The following is a 15398-nucleotide window of genomic DNA, read 5'->3' on the forward strand; positions in this document are numbered from 1 at the left end:
GGTATGCATCCGATGACGTGAGCTGTAGCTCACGAAAGCTCATGCTCAAATAAATTGGTTAGTCTCTAAGGTGCCACAAGTACTCCTTTTCTTTTTGCGAATACAGACTAACACGGCTGTTACTCTGAAACCTGTCAAATCATAGTTGGGGCAGGCCTTTTGGCTCTCACTCCCTTTCTTACATTTCCCAACACAAACCCAAGGTCTGTTGGAGCATTAAACGTTCAACCTCAACCCACTTCCCTCTGTCTGTGGTCATTTAAGGCACCACGGCTCTTTTCCCAGAACACTTTTTGGGTTTGAGAGGGAAGCTAAAGGAAAATAGAAACGATCAATATTCTGGGAGAAAAGCTTTGCTGAGAGCTAGGGGAATGTGGGGAAACAAGGCAAAAGGGCATTTAAACAGTTTCCCTTTCAGCAGCTAGCCCTGCCATATTTGCTTGAAAGCATTCCTTCTTTAAAACTTAATGTTTAGTTATATATATTAGTAGAACATGGTGTTTTTTGTTAACTCCAATACCATATTTGGGCTAAATGTCTCCTACTGCTTTTGAGTTTATTCAACCCAGGATACACTTATTACCTCAAACAGGAATGACCCTCATGCTATCTATATAATGGGATAAAGCTAAAGGGCAAGTTAGATATAAATATAAATATCAGGGGAAAAAAATCTTCCTGACAGTGTGAAAGGTATATTAAGGTGCAGAATAATGTCCCAAAGACAATAGAAGCCAAATGCATTAGATGATGAGCTGAAATCTGTTTTGATCTCTACTTTCCAGGATTTTATGACTAAGAATGCCATCTCCAGTTGACAAAAAGAAAAGGAGAACTTTGGCACCTTAGAGACTAACAAATTTATTTGAGCATAAGCTTTCGTGAGCTACAGCTCACTTCATCGGATGCATACTGTGTGGTACTCCTTTTCTTTTTGCGAATACAGACTAACACGGCTGTTACTCTGAAATCTCCAGTTGAAAATCTCAAAGGATTCAGAGAAGGCAAATTCAGCTTACTGCTCTGCATCGAGGCCTAGACACTGCTAGATCTAATCACTGGTAGGCCTCTACGATGAGCTTAAAAGGTACCCTATCATAAAAAAATACTTTTTCCTAGATATGCAGTAAGGTCTCATATTTGACCTACAACACAACTTGGCCATCTTTTAATGTAACTCCCTACCTTAATTTCCCCACCCCCTTCACCTCTAGAGTTCTTAGCCTGCAAAAAGAACCACCACTTTGCTGTGAAATCATAGAAGATTAGGTTTGGAAGAGACCTCAGGAGGTCATCTAGTCCAACCCCCTGCTCAAAGCAGGACCAACACTAACTAAATCATCCCAGCCCGGGCTTTGTCAAGTCTGGCCTTAAAAAATTCCAAGGATGGAGATTCCACCACCTCCCTAGGTAACCCATTCCCGTGCTTCACTACCCTCCTAGTGAAATAGTGTTTCCTAATATCCAACCTAGACCTCCCCTACTGAAACTTGAGACGATTGCTCCTTGTTCTGTTATCTGCCACCACTGAGAACAGCCAAGCTCCATCCTCTTTGGAATCCCCCTTCAGGTAGTTGAAGGCTGCTATCAAATCCCCCCTCACTCTTCTCTTCTGTAGACTAAACAAACCCAGTTCCCTCAGCTTCTCCTGATAAGTCACGTGCTCCAGAACCCTGATCATTTTCGTTGCCCTCCGCTGGACTCTCTCCAATTTGTCCACATCCTTTCGAACTGGATGCAATACTCCAGATGTGGCCTCACCCACCAGTGCTGAATAGAGGGGAATAATCACTTCCCTCAATCTGCTGGTAATGCTCTTATTAATGCAGCCCAATATGCCGTTAGCCTTCTTGGCAACAAGGGCACGCTGCTGACTCATATCCAGCTTCTCATCCACTGTAATCCCCAGGACCTCTAACTTTCCCCACTTAAGCTGTCTTTATGGCCAAAAAAGGTGTGCTTTTTAAACAGTAAAATACCTAGTGGAGACATAGTACAGGTATTTTTTAATTCTACATAGCTAGACAAAATCTACACTATTACCCAACCACTACCCAAATCTGTGGTTGACCTTGCTGTTACAGTAAAACTACAGATCCATGTCTCCACTAGGATTTTACAGCAAAATAACATGCACTAGCTATCTTGTGTAAAAACACTTTCTTTTGGCAGTGAACACAGCGTTAGTCAAACTGGTTCAGTTTGCTTTGAGATTTAGACCAATCTCCCCCAGCAGTATCGCTTTTTGCGAGGAAAGGTTCATAGATAAAGGTTTTTGCTACGGGGGGGTCACAATGTTCATTGCTGAGTGATTGTTCCAACTGCAGCATCAGTAGGCTGTTTTGTGGGTACAACTTCACTACAGAGAGAAGTGGATGAGGTAATATCATTTATTGGACCAACTTCTGTTGGCAAAAGAGATAAGCTTTTGAGTTTACACCTGTAGTCCTTGCTGGAGCCTCAGGTATAACTAACAGTTTGAACCAAAGGCTGTGAACCAGAGTAGCCTGGCCTTGGCAAAATAACAGCACTCCAGGTATTAGCTAACACCAAGTAAGCACATTCCTGACTGGAGAGCATGGTACAAAAACATGCACATCACAAGTAACTACAGAAATGCATTTCTAAGAGATGGTACAAGAAAACACCTCTCATAAGATAAAGATGGGATGATAGAATAGTAGATGGGGATGTTTTGTTCAGACTAGCAGGTACAGGGATAAGGGTGGTAACTAACAACATCTAGATTGTAATACATAACCTGTTTGTATCAATGTACAAAAGGAGAATTCATAGGAGGGGCAACTTTGTACTTGCCATGGGGGCAGCATCCTGGGGCACTAACTGAGCAGGTACCATTGTTGTGGGCATATGTTAGAGTACCTGTAACCATTGAACCAGGGTGTTACTACCATGCTTTGTCGACAGTAAACCTGGCCAAGCGCCTTTGCCACCGAGCTTGTGGTCTTTCTTTATGAGTAACACTGAGGTCTGCTACTACAGCAGACATCAGACCTTCTAGAACAGGAAAACTGGCAGCAGTAAAAACTTACCAGCCTTAACAACATTCTGCGGCCCTAGCAACATCAATCTCTTCTTCAGATCTGGAGGCTATGTCTATACTACATATCTTACAGCAGCACAACTGTAGTGCTGCAGCCGGGCTGCCGTAAGATCTCCTGCACAGCTGCTCTATGCCAGCGGGAGAGAGCTCTCCTACTGGCATAATTAAACCACCCCCAATGAGCAGCAGTAGATATGTCGGTGGGAGACGGTCTCCCGCCAATATAGCGCTGTCCACCCCAGGGTTTTGTCAGTGAAACTTTTGTCAGTCCAGGGTGTGTGTGTGATTTTTTTCCCCACCCCAACGGACAGAAGTGCTAGTGTATACATAAAAATAACAAGGAGTCCTTGTGGCACCTTAGAGACTAACAAATTTATTTGGGCATAAGCTTTCGTGGGTTAGAACACACTTCATCAGATGCATAGAGTGAAAATACAGGAGCAGGTATAAATACATGAAAGGATGGGGGTTACTTTATCAAGTGTGAGATCAGTCTAATTAACAGCAGGATACAAAGGGAGGAAAAATAACTTTTGAAGTGGTAAGAGAGTGGCCCATTACAGATAGTTGACAAGAAAGTGTGAGTAACATTAAGGAGAAATTAGTATTGGGGAAATTAAGTTTAGGTTTTGTAATGACCCAACCACTCCCAGTCTCTATGCAGGCCTAATCTGACAGTATCCAGTTTGCAAATTAATTCCAGTTCTGCAGCTTCATGTTGGAAACCTCTCCAGTGCATCATCAAGGATCTATGACCTATCCTGAAGGACGATCCCTGACTCTCACAGACCTTGGGAGATAGACCAGTCCTCGCTTACAGACAGCCCCCCCAACCTGAAGCAAATACCAGCAACTACACACGTCTAAAAGTTATGAATTTAAGCTCCCAGACTCATCTTTTGAAGGTGTTGTGCAAGTTGCCCTTGAAGATGAGAACTGAGAGGTCAGATATAGAATGCCCAAATAAATCTGGTAATCTTTAAGGTGGCACCGGACTCCTTGTTATTTTTGCAGATATAGAGTGATCTCTTTGTGAAAAGCATGTTATGGTATTTTTGTCTTATTTTTCTGTGAGAGTTCACTCAAGAGCATTGTGATTGTCTCATTTTACCCACATAGTCATTAGTGGGGCATTTAGTGCACTGGATGAGGTACACCACATACTGGGTTTGCAGGCATGTGTAGGATTCATAGATCTTGAAAGGTGTGTTGGGGGTGGTGATTCTGATCATCATAGCGGATAAGTCTACAGGTTTTGCATCTGTTCTGGCAGGGGCTGGTGCCATTTTAAGTTTCTGCGTCCTGGTCTGTGGGGAGCTTGCTTCTGATGATGTTTGGTGAAGTTGGAGATTGCTTGAAGGCCAGAAAATGGCTTTGGGAAAGATTTATTTTCAGATGTGATCTCCATTGAGTATGGGTTGTGATTGTTTAATTATACCCCATCTGGGTTCCAGTGTGGAATGGTACGTGACAACCAGGGGTGTGAGGGTCAGTGGGTTTTTTCTCCCCTCAGGTTCTCTCCAGCTATTTGGATGGCCTGTTCCTGGTATTTGAGTACTTACCTGAAGATAAGACACCTTGGTGTGTTTGAGATGGTTACCAGATATATGAAGGTGATTGTGGATGTCTTGTATATAGTTGTCTATAGGGTTCCATTGTTGAAGCTGATCCTGGTGTCCAGGAAGTTGATGCTGGCGTGTCAGAGTTCTACAAAGAGTCTGATAGACAAGTTCTGGTTGTTGAAGATGTAGTGGAAATCTGAGGGAATTTAGGTCCTCTCTCCAGAGGATGAAAATATCAATTTATCTCAGGTAGATCATTGGTTCTTTGGTGCATTTGTCCAGAAATTCAGCTCTTACTTGGGTGCTGCCCTTAACACTCCCTCCTTTCCCCACACAATACCCTCTCACTTGAGTTTGGTTGTGCTTTCAACCCAAGCTAGCTTGCCCAGCTGGGAGTGTGGGTTTTTTGCCTTGGTGCCGCTTTCACTCAGGCTGCTAACCCACCCACTTTACAGGGAGGATGTAGGCTAAGCCACTCAAGGGCTGACAGTTCTCCAATACCTTCCCACAATCCCTCCCCGCTTCTGCCCAAAAGGGCAGACAGACATTCTCCCATAATTCACTGACAGAATCAGAGCAACTTGGCTTACTACAGCACAAAGAATCATGGGATATGTCTTCCAGAGGTCCTACCAACACAGGTGAGTGCAACACCACCGTGGACCCAGTGACTTGATTATGTATTTGCAGTATGGCTAAGCTAAGCCAGGTGCCATCACCCGAGTTAAGTGCAATGAAGACATATCCTTAGCTTTTCTCATGTCCTTGAGATGCAACCAGCACTGGTGAGTGGAACAACCACTTTTCACAGCCCTGGGGAAAGTGAAAAAAATGCTGGGACTGCTTGGCGAATGCACGGTGGTCAAGTATGATCATTTATGCACATTAATATCCTTCATCCTTTAGGGTACCATAGTGCAGTACAGTGTCTAGAGCACTGGTTCTCAAACTTTTGTGCTGGTGACCCCTTTCACATAGCAAGCCTCTGAGTGTGAACCCCCCTATACATTAAAAACACTTAAATATATTTAACACTATTATAAATGCTGGAGGCAAAGCAGGGGTTGGGGTGGAGGCGGACAGCTTGCGACCCCCGGTGTAATGACCTTGTGACCCCGAGGGGTCCTGACCCCCATTTGAGAACCCCTGGTCTATAGGAAACAGCCTGACTATTCTGGGATAGAATGAAACAGACTGTACACTAGCAATACGACACAACAATTCTTCAAAGGAGAAGTGAGTAACAAGTTAAAACTGCTGGAGTTTGACCAATCAGGTCACTGGACATAAATTCTAGTCAACCCCCACACCTCCTTCCTTTCCTCCCTATGACTGGAGTTATTTTTACTGGCTATTTGACACTGAATGGTCCCTTGCAATGTGTTAACTACTTATATTAAACATCTGTTCCATCTTGTATTTAGCTGTGACACTTTGAGCCCTGGTTTACGCTACAAAATTATGTTAGTATAACTATGTCGCTCAGGGGGGTGGATTTTCCACTCCCCTGAGCAATGTACTTATACTGAACTAACTCCTGGTTTAGACAGGGCCATGTCGACAGTCGGGCTTCGCCGACATAGCTACTACCTCTTGGGGAGGTGGAGTACCTGCACCAACACGAGACGCTTTCTTGTCAACAGAGGTAGTGTCTTCAGTAAGCACTACAGTGGCACAGGGGCAGCGACACCGCTGTAAGTGTACACAAGCCCTGAGTAATAAAAGATATTACCTCACCCACCTTCTCTCTCTAATATCCTGGGACCAACATGGCTACAACACTGCATATAGCTCAGAGTTGCAAGTCTCATTCTGACCATGGCACCTTTTGCAGAACTGCACCCTCTGGCACCATAATGAGCCACTGTTTTAATAATGATTCAGAGGGAAGTATCACCAGCTCTAATTTGTACGTGGCCTGTGTTTTGAGGGTTCATTTCAGGAGTGACCAGGATTGGATCTGTTTAGCTTGTGAGATTGTCGATCCCTCATTTCCATAAAATACAAGTTTACTCCGAACTTTCGTTTGAATAAAGAAAATTCTGAAAAGAACGTTAGGTATACATTAGATAAATATGTTTAATCAGTCATGCCCCAGCAAAATGGTCTCTTTTCCAGAACAATAAATTCTACACAGTGTTACTGAAGTTAACCCCATCACTGGATCACCAGCCAGGCTGCTTCTTTTCAGTTAATCCTATCAAGTCCAATCTCATTCAGCCTTCTCTTCATATTTGGCCAGCTCACAGGTAAGGTTGATCTTTGGATAGTTCCCACTTCTCAAGTGAAACACCTGGTGTCACTGGCTTTTTCTCAGTTGTTGCTACTGCAGATTCTGAGCTAGGGGAGAGACAGAGACTGGCCTTAAGAAACTGTTAGTTTATATAATCAGTTCATATTTAACAGCAATACAGGGTTTGTTAGTAACATAGAACATTTTAGGGAAACCATTCCCAACCCTAACATCCCCTCTTACTCAAAAGAAGGTGCATAGAGACGGCACACTAATTCAGCATTCACTCACTAGCAGTCAACATCATTTATTGCATCAGCAATGCATTATATGGTGGTGCACCAGCCAAATACTGACCAGACTTGACTCCGCTTAGCTTGCAAGATCACAATATCACAGCCGGATGTTGCATGGCTGCTGATCATAGGATCAATAGGACCTACCTGGCATCTTGAGTGCATGATGCGAGGGATTTCTGCGGAGACATAACAATAACTGGAGGGTAGGACTCCCTGCGTCCATCACGAGTACAGTAGTAGTTATTTGCAAACTTGTGACTGGGACCCAGTGGAAGTTTAGGAGGTGGTTGAGTTCTAAACAGCAAAGAACCCAAAGAAAGCATCAGCACGCACCATGCTAAGTGAGAACCATATTCTCAGTCTTACTCTTGAGTGGAGTATTAGGAGAAATAGACACTGTAGTGTTATGCACAGGACACGCTAGCATTGTATCTTGAGCCACCTTCCAAGATTTCAGAATGAGCACAGAAAGCCTTAGACACAGTCATGGGTACGAATACAGAACTGGGGCCATGAATTCAGAGCATCTGTTAATGAAAACAAAGGCTCACAGGGCAAAGAATAACAACCCAATCTCTCTCAGGGACAGAAATAGAAAACAGGGTAGAGTTCCAAACATGTATGTTCTAATTCCCCTGCAGTATATTAAAAGTTAAGGAAACATCATTACCCAGTACCAAACCAGGAGAGAAGTAGCCTATATCTGGACTATGTTAACAAATCTGAGGAAAGAGCAAGCAACAAAAAGAACATCCAGAAAACTGTCACTCTCTCAGAAGAATTCTGTAGTCTTTAAAGGACTATTCTAAAAACAGAGAGACCTGCTTCAAACAAGAATACATCTCTTAATCAAACATCATTACTGGGTTCCAACATACAGGTGGAAAGCAACAAGTTAATTCCAGTTACTAGAACATGAGTATAGCTGCTGCTGAGAAGACAGAAACCAGGAACCAAACCTTTAGAGAACTGAGAGTGAGAAGAGGCAGAATCTGATATCTTGTACAGTAACTCCTTGCTTAACATTATAGTTATGTTCCTGAAAAATGTTTATTTTAAGTGAAATGATGTTAAGTGAAACCAATTTCCCCATAAGAATTAATGTGGGGGGGGGTTTAGGTTCCAGGGAAAAATTTTTCGCCAAAAACTATATATACATGCATACATATTCACAGTATAAGTTTTAAGCAATTTAATACTGAACACAGCAATGATGATTATGAAGCTTGGTTGAGATGGTGGAGTCAGAGGGTGGGATATTTCCCAGGGAATGCCTTACTGCTAAATGATGAACTAGCACTCGGCTGAGCCCTACACAGTGTAGCCTCACACTCTACAAGGCAGCAGGAATGGAGGGAGGAGACACAGCATGGCACAGAGAGAGACACACACACAGGTGTGTGTGAGCGTGACACACACACACACAGTGTGTGCGTGAGAGACGCGCATTGCCCCGTTAAGTACGCTGATGCCACTCTTAAGTACATTGCCTTTTTAAGTAGGTCAGCAAATTGAGACAGCAACTGCTGCCAGCAAGCTCCCTCTGTCCTGAGCCCTGTTGCACCCCCCTATGGAGATGGGGTAAAGGAGTGGGGGACACCCTGACATTAGCATCCCTCTTCCCCCCATCTGCACAGCAAGCAGGAGGCTCTCGGGGGCGGGGGACTGATAGTCTGCTGGGCAGCTGCCATGCAGGGAACTTAGGGGAGCTGCTGGTCCACCCTGGTTCCAAGCCCCCATCAGCTAGCTCCAACGGGCTGCTCTTTCTGCAAGCAGTGGACAAAGCAGGCGGCTGCCAAACAACCTTATAAAGGAGCATTGCACAACTTTAAACAAGTATGTTCTCTAACTGATCAGCAACTAACCAGGGTGAGTTAAGTGAGGAGCGAATGAAAGTTTCCATTTGCACGCAGTTGGCTTTCGGGAGAGATGAACCAGAAGTCTTACTCTCCATTTCCTACCAGGCAGGGGTCTACATCCCTATTAACACTAAATGGACCTAAGCTGGGATATCACAGGTGAGGAGCTGATCCTCCCCATGACCCCAGATGTGGTGGTCTGAACTTCTTTCCTTATCAGATGCCAATCAGCCATTATGTGGGTGAGTTTGCATCCTCTTTTTCTTTTTAAGCAATGCAATGGTGAGGCTGTAACTTTAAATACAAAAGTTGGGGAAAAAAAGTTAATATTTCCACAGCAATATTAATTCAGCTATGTGAAACAGGATTTTGAGTTCTTTGCAAGGCTCAAGAGTAACTATCATGCAATTATATGCAACAGAGAAAGCTAATCTTGCTATTGAAATCTTATGTGTGATCAACAAAAAAGAAAAAATAGGTATTGCTTCTTTAGGAAAAGTAAAGAGACCTGAAAACTTTGTGGTCCCCCCCACCCCAGCTTTGTTATTTACCTTAGAAATATCAGGACTGTCCAGTCTGGTTTTGCACTCCCTAAATGAAAAATGATTGGCTGGAGCACAGTCTTAAAAATTCAATATGTTTTTCCGGCATTTTAATTAACTGTAATATTTTTTTTTAAAACTACAGATGTAAACTGAATAAAAATTACTTCCCCTCATGATCAAATTTTGCTTGTGTGGCATTGGATATTATTACCCTATTAGAGCCTCAGAGTTTTTCCCCCTCCCTCCCAAAAAGAGAGAAACAAGACTTGCATTTCAAATATAAAATAAGCAGAAAGAGGGCAGGGAGAAACTTTAGGTCTTCATGTACTGAACTCAGCAAACAGCACTAACCCATTTTTCTACCTTTGAAGGCCTCCTTTAACAGCTCCTGAGATTTGTATTTAAATTGGTAGCAACAAGTTACTAATAAATATTATGATAATTTTGTCTAAAGTTTATTTTATCTCCTGCTGTTACATTTAAGGTTCCTATGCATGAAAGATTAGTGAGAACAGTTGTTTTCTCTCTTCTTACGCCAAGCCGCATGGCTGTATTCAAGCTTATGCTCAAACAAATGTTAGTCTCTAAGGGGCCACAAGTCCTCCTTTTCCTTTTGCAGCTACAGACTAACACGGCTGCTACTCTCAAACCAGTTCGGGTCCAGGTACGCGTCGCCCTTTCCCCTTTGCGGTTGGAGAGTTTCAGCTGCGCTTGCGGGGTTTCCACGCATACCAACACAAGGAGAAGGGCTTGCCTAGGAGCAGACCAGCTCTGTCCCCACCTCCCCGGCCTTACCTCTTGGAGATCTCCGTGTACCGAAGCTGTAGCTTGGCTTGCAGGTCCCGCTGTAAAAGAAGACGAGAGGGTCTCAGGGAGGTGCGAGCCCGGGGGCAGGGGAGACGGGGTCCAAGTGCGGGCAGGACGCCCAGGGCAGTAGGGAGAGCCGGGGGAGCGGGCCGCGCCACCCTGGTCCCAGCACGCGGGCGGTGCTAGGCCCCGCCGACCGCGCCCCAGGGATTCCGACAGGCCCGCGCGAGCCCCTTACCCCCGCCGCCCAGTTGCGGAGTCGCTGGATGAGGCGGGTGGCGGACGCCATTTTGGCCGCTGGGAAGGGCGCCGCCGCGGTGCGAGCTGGGAAGCGGCGCTTGTCGGGAAAGGAGAGGACGCCAGCGGTGCGCGGCGCATGCCGGGAAGGGGAGACAGCGCGGTGCACGCTGGGTCTCGCGATAGCTGGGGCTATATAAGCGCACGAGGGGGCGGGGGCTCCTCCTCTCCTATCCGCATCTACAGCAGCCGCCATGGATACGAGCCGCGTGCAGCCCATCAAACTGGCCCGGGTGCGAGAGAGCGGGGCCGGGCCGGGCTGGGGGTTAGCGGCGGGCGGGGCGGGGCCGGGCCGGGCCGGGCCGGGGGTTAGCGGCGGGCGGGGCCGGGCCGGGCCGGGCCGGGCCGGGCCGGGCCGGGCCGGGCCGGGCCGGGGGTTAGCGGCGGGCGGGGCGGGGCGGGGCCGGGCCGGGCCGGGGGTTAGCGGCGGGCGGGGCCGGGCCGGGCCGGGCCGGGGGTTAGCGGCGGGCGGGGCCGGGCCGGGCGGGGCCTCTCTCTGCGCCTGGCTGACCCGAGTCTCCCCGCAGGTCACCAAGGTGCTGGGCCGGACGGGCTCACAGGGCCAGTGCACCCAGGTGAGTGACCCCCTCGCCCCGCCCTAGCGAGAGCGGTTCAGGAGCGTCGTGGGCTCCCCTCCCAGGCCTTGGACTGAGCCCCGGGGAGCCGGGCCGGTGCCCAGGCCGCTGGGGCTCGCCAGTGGCGGAGAGTTCCGCAGGTTATTTTCCTCTTACGGCTTTGGTTTGTCCCCCGTGTAACTTAATTGCCGGTTCCCTTGTCCCCGTGTTGCGAGGGGGGAACGGACTTTGCCCATCTGCCATTTGTAGACGCCCCCCGGCGTTGTGTGCTCCTCGCCGGCTGGGCTGGGCCTCGGGCCGAGCGCTCAGCTCCGTGGGGCAGGGGCGCAGCGGACTCGGGCCCGGGAGCTGAGCAGGCCTGTCGGCGGCAGGTGGCCCAGGAAAATGGGGGTTTCGAGCGTTTCTGTTCGTTCTCTGCTGTGGCTGTCAGGTTCGTGTCGAATTCATGGACGACACCAGTCGATCCATCATCCGGAACGTGAAGGGGCCTGTCCGCGAGGGGGATGTCCTGACGCTGCTGGAGTCCGAGCGTGAAGCAAGGCGATTACGCTGATCTGTGCTGCAGCTGGGTAACTCATTTCGTTTTTGGGCTCTAATCAGGCCCTTCTTGGAGCTGAGATGTTAACCTTCACTGTGAATAAATTAAACACCCAGTCAGGATTTTTTTTTTTTTTTAAAGTGAGTTTCTGGTTAAGAAACCAGAAAATCATTAGTCTGTCTAGGCCTAGAGCATGTGTCTGGGTTCTGAGACCCTTGCTCTGTAGAGTGTTCACAGGTGTTTGCTTCGAGGCCATAACAACCTTAAAACTGAATATTTGAGTCTTGTGATTTGTCTTGAAGACATAATATGGTTAAACCTAAGATTTTCTCTCTTGGGAGTGGTGCCCATCACTTTACTGCATATAACTGTGACACTCCATGTGTTGGGTCTGCACTCCAGCAGTGTTTACAGTTTGAACACAGCTGTGAAGAATTGAGGTAGCAGTCCTAAGAACTGTCCGCAATTTGTCTTTGTCTACAGTAACTGGAAAATCGTAGTCGTTACTTGTCATCTAACCCAGTTCTTCATAGAACGATGTTCTTCATAACTGTTCTAATACAGTAACTTTTTGTCGTTTGGACAACACGAGAGTGTGATACTTGCCCCTCTCTGCAGGCTTGGGAGAACAGGGCTAATTGCTTTACTGCAGCTTTTGCCCAGAGTTGCTCTGCAGCCTTTTCATGCTGCTATAGAGCAAGATATTGGTTTGGAAAAACAGATGGAACAATGGGATCCTGGTCCATGTCTAGGGCACGTAGGTGTTATGATAATACAAATAAAAAACTTTTTTGAAGGTGATTTGTCCAGGTGCAGCCTTTGATCCAGGCTGGACTTCAGGCCAAAGAGGAGCCGTATGTAATTGTTTGAGTGCTCAGGTTCTGCTGGCTGTGGTTTTTCCTATGTGTAAACTGGAGAGCGCAGCCTGTTTCTGTAGAATGTTCTACTTCTGGGGCTCAGGCATGTGTCTGGGCAATTAACTATTTTGAAAATGGCCCAGGATATTTCCATTTATGTAATGGTCTCCTGTCCACAGGAAGCTGTAATTGGCAAGTTTCGATGAAATATGGTGGGTGAGAGCAGGCAGGTGAAATTCTGAATTCCACTTACTGCAGTGACGTGCAAATGCCCCATTAACCACATTAGGGCTGTTTGGCTCCTGAACTAACCATAGGAGCAAAATGAAACTCTCATTTTTTCAGTTATCTCTAGTCCCTCTTCCCCTGCCTCCCCTCCCAAGCCTTGGAAGATAATGTGAGACTCTGATCTGCATTTCTTTATAGATGGCAAGCCTGATGTGACTACCATTTCTGATTTCCTGTAATGAAGCGACAGTTCATACCTACTCCGCTTGACTTAGTGAAGAGGAATGTTGTGTTTCAGAGACTTAAAATAAAGGATTTTTTTCCAGTAACATTTTTCATTGCTCTGTTATTTAAGAAACAAATGTTTGCTGGTTATGTAAACAGAACAAAGTTCTATAGGAAGAAAATATTGAAACTACTTCCCGAGGCTACCTCTTCTGAGCTACTGTGTCCCTCTCTTTCATTTAAAACTCATTACAAGTGCTGTAGCTGAATTGCCATACAAAAGATCCCATCTAGTGATGGCTGACACTTCATGCTGGAAGCCAGTGCTTTTCTATATATTCTTGGACCTCAGCAGTACCAAGACTGACAATATTAATGAACAAAAAAAAGCTTTGAGACCATGGGCTGTCGGGCATGAGGTAACAAAAGCTTTTCTGCTGTAATTGAAGCTAAAATTATGCTGTGAAAGTCATGGAATCCGTGACCTCCGTGACATTGGCTAACCAGCTGCTGCCGGCAGCAGGGGACCCCACAGAAGCCCAGCCTCTGCTGGATAGCTGCGGGTGGCAGGACCCTGGTAATTGGCTGGCTGTTGGTGGTGACCCCTGAGCTGCCTAGCTGCTGCCACCAGTGGCAGAGGGGACCCTAGAGCTGCTTGGCGCTGGCAGGGGTCCTCTGCAGCTCACAGCCCTGCAGGGTGGCAGTGGGGACCTCCCAGCCACTGGGCAATGGAATCCCTGCAGCTCCCAGCTGCTGGGTGGGGGTCGGGGAAGGTGCTGGACCCTCCCTCCCCATTTTGTATGGGATGTTTTTAGTAAAAGTCAGGGACTTCTGTGATTTTTTTTATTTTAAATTGCCCGTGACCTGTCCATAACTTACTCAAAAATATCCATGACAAAATTGTAGCTTTAGCTCTAATGCCCTTTTTGGTGGGAGGATTATAGCTGTGTTTTATGTAGTAGTAGCTAGAGGCCTCAACATAGATCAGAGGTCCATTGTGCTAGGTGCTGCACGTGTACCTAGTGAATGATAGTCCCTGCCTTAAAGCTGCCCTGTGCCAGTCTTAAACTAAGAGCTTCTGTTTATGGGTAACTTGCACCAGTTGAACTTAGGATGTGAGTTAGTTAAACTAGTGCAACTTTCTCATAGGGCCAAAATAAGGGGACTTAGCTAAGGTCACCCAGCAGATCAACGGCTGAGCTGGGCCAAGAAGCCAGGTGTCCTGACTTCCATTTCACTAGCTCATTCTGCCTCCTGTATGCTGGGTTACCCCAGAGTTATCAGGACTAGAAAACCTAACCACTGAGCCATTTTTTCCCCTCCATTCTGGGAACAAATACCTGCATCTTGACTGACTCATCAAGAGTCTGTATGCTTTTCTGGACCTGCCTCTTACAGCCAAAATATGCATGCAGGCCCTCTTACCTCTCACTGTGGCTACTGTAGCCTCCCTTCTGGTTTACTTGACAGACGTTGCCCCATCCAGTCAAACACTCTCCTGTTGATCCTATAACCTTCACCCCTCCACTACATCAAATTCAAGCTGCTTCTGGCACACAAGTCCCTGCTTCCCACCTACCCAATCTCTTACTGAGGTGCCTCCAGCCTGCTTCATTAATGATGTCCCATTTGTTTATTTTCACAGCCATCTATGCAGGCTTCCCCTCAGCATAGCATATGCAGAGAATACTTCCCCTAAGATGGCATATCAGGCCACTCCCTCTTATCTCAAGTTCCTACAACATCCATAAAGAAAGAGTTAGCCAAGGGTCTTTGTCAGTGTATTTGTAATATAAAAACAAATCTCACCTGGTTGTGCCCACAGCCTATGATCCTCTGCCTGATTTTGTTGCTGTGTCTCCCCCCCCCCCCCCGTTTTGTCCCCTCCTGTTGTGTGTCACTTATCAGAGCTGGGGCTGTATCTTTTGTGGCCTTATGACACTTATCCTGCTTTTGGGCACTTAAGGGGTCTGTCTCCTGTTTCTGGGTCCACTCCAATCCACAAAGCTCCCACCCCGCACTGTAGGCATGTAACCTTACTTGGCACCCAAGTTTTCAGGGTAAAAGTCCCCTCAGTGCCTAAGCTCCTGCCTGTAGCTGTGTGCTGCTGTCTCCTGTTCGCTATCTGAAGGCCTATCCCTTGCTTAAGCAATTCCCAAAGCTGGGGAAGACACATTCGTCCACTGGAGTTGGGGGCAGGGTCCTGTCTGGTGGGTGTGCTCAGAGACTGCCTCTTGGATTGGGTCCACTTCAAACTCTGGCAGGAGGAGGTGCTGCTGCCACATTATAACTGACCCAAGCACTTGCCT

General features: G+C 46.8%; 3 protein-coding genes across 3 annotated transcripts in view; 1 reads left to right on the top strand and 2 right to left on the bottom strand.

The window, feature by feature from the left end:
- Positions 1 to 6687: 6687 nt before the first annotated feature.
- NDUFA7 (NADH:ubiquinone oxidoreductase subunit A7) lies at positions 6688 to 10658 on the bottom strand (the record flags this gene model as incomplete). Its single annotated transcript, XM_084614229.1, has 4 exons — positions 6688 to 6966; positions 7303 to 7452; positions 10358 to 10407; positions 10608 to 10658. The coding sequence occupies 4 exons, from the start codon at positions 10656 to 10658 to the stop codon at positions 6870 to 6872; spliced, it is 348 nt and encodes a 115-aa protein (XP_084470355.1). The 3' UTR covers positions 6688 to 6869.
- A 90-nt stretch (positions 10659 to 10748) lies between these two features.
- On the top strand, positions 10749 to 13193 carry RPS28 (ribosomal protein S28). Its single transcript, XM_084614230.1, has 4 exons — positions 10749 to 10899; positions 11194 to 11241; positions 11672 to 11810; positions 13063 to 13193. The coding sequence occupies exons 1-3, from the start codon at positions 10861 to 10863 to the stop codon at positions 11792 to 11794; spliced, it is 210 nt and encodes a 69-aa protein (XP_084470356.1). The 5' UTR covers positions 10749 to 10860; the 3' UTR covers positions 11795 to 11810; positions 13063 to 13193.
- KANK3 (KN motif and ankyrin repeat domains 3) overlaps positions 11771 to 15398 on the bottom strand; it is a 60107-nt gene continuing 56479 nt past the window's right edge. The window contains exon 13 of the transcript XR_014709579.1: positions 11771 to 11872. The gene's annotated coding sequence lies outside the window, so the exon portion shown is untranslated. The remainder of the gene's footprint in view (positions 11873 to 15398) is intronic.

This window comes from Lepidochelys olivacea (genome assembly GCF_965140295.1).
Source record: "Lepidochelys olivacea isolate rLepOli2 genome assembly, chromosome: 25".
NCBI lineage: Eukaryota > Metazoa > Chordata > Testudines > Cheloniidae > Lepidochelys > Lepidochelys olivacea.

Bases quoted from the DNA above. Each gene is read 5' to 3' on its own strand.
- RPS28 (XM_084614230.1), top strand. From the start codon at position 10,861: ATGGATACGAGCCGCGTGCAGCCCATCAAACTGGCCCGG. The intron at 10,900-11,193 runs GTGCGAGAGAGC...GTCTCCCCGCAG, and splicing joins AGCCCATCAAACTGGCCCGG to GTCACCAAGGTGCTGGGCCG. The intron at 11,242-11,671 runs GTGAGTGACCCC...TGTGGCTGTCAG, and splicing joins CACAGGGCCAGTGCACCCAG to GTTCGTGTCGAATTCATGGA.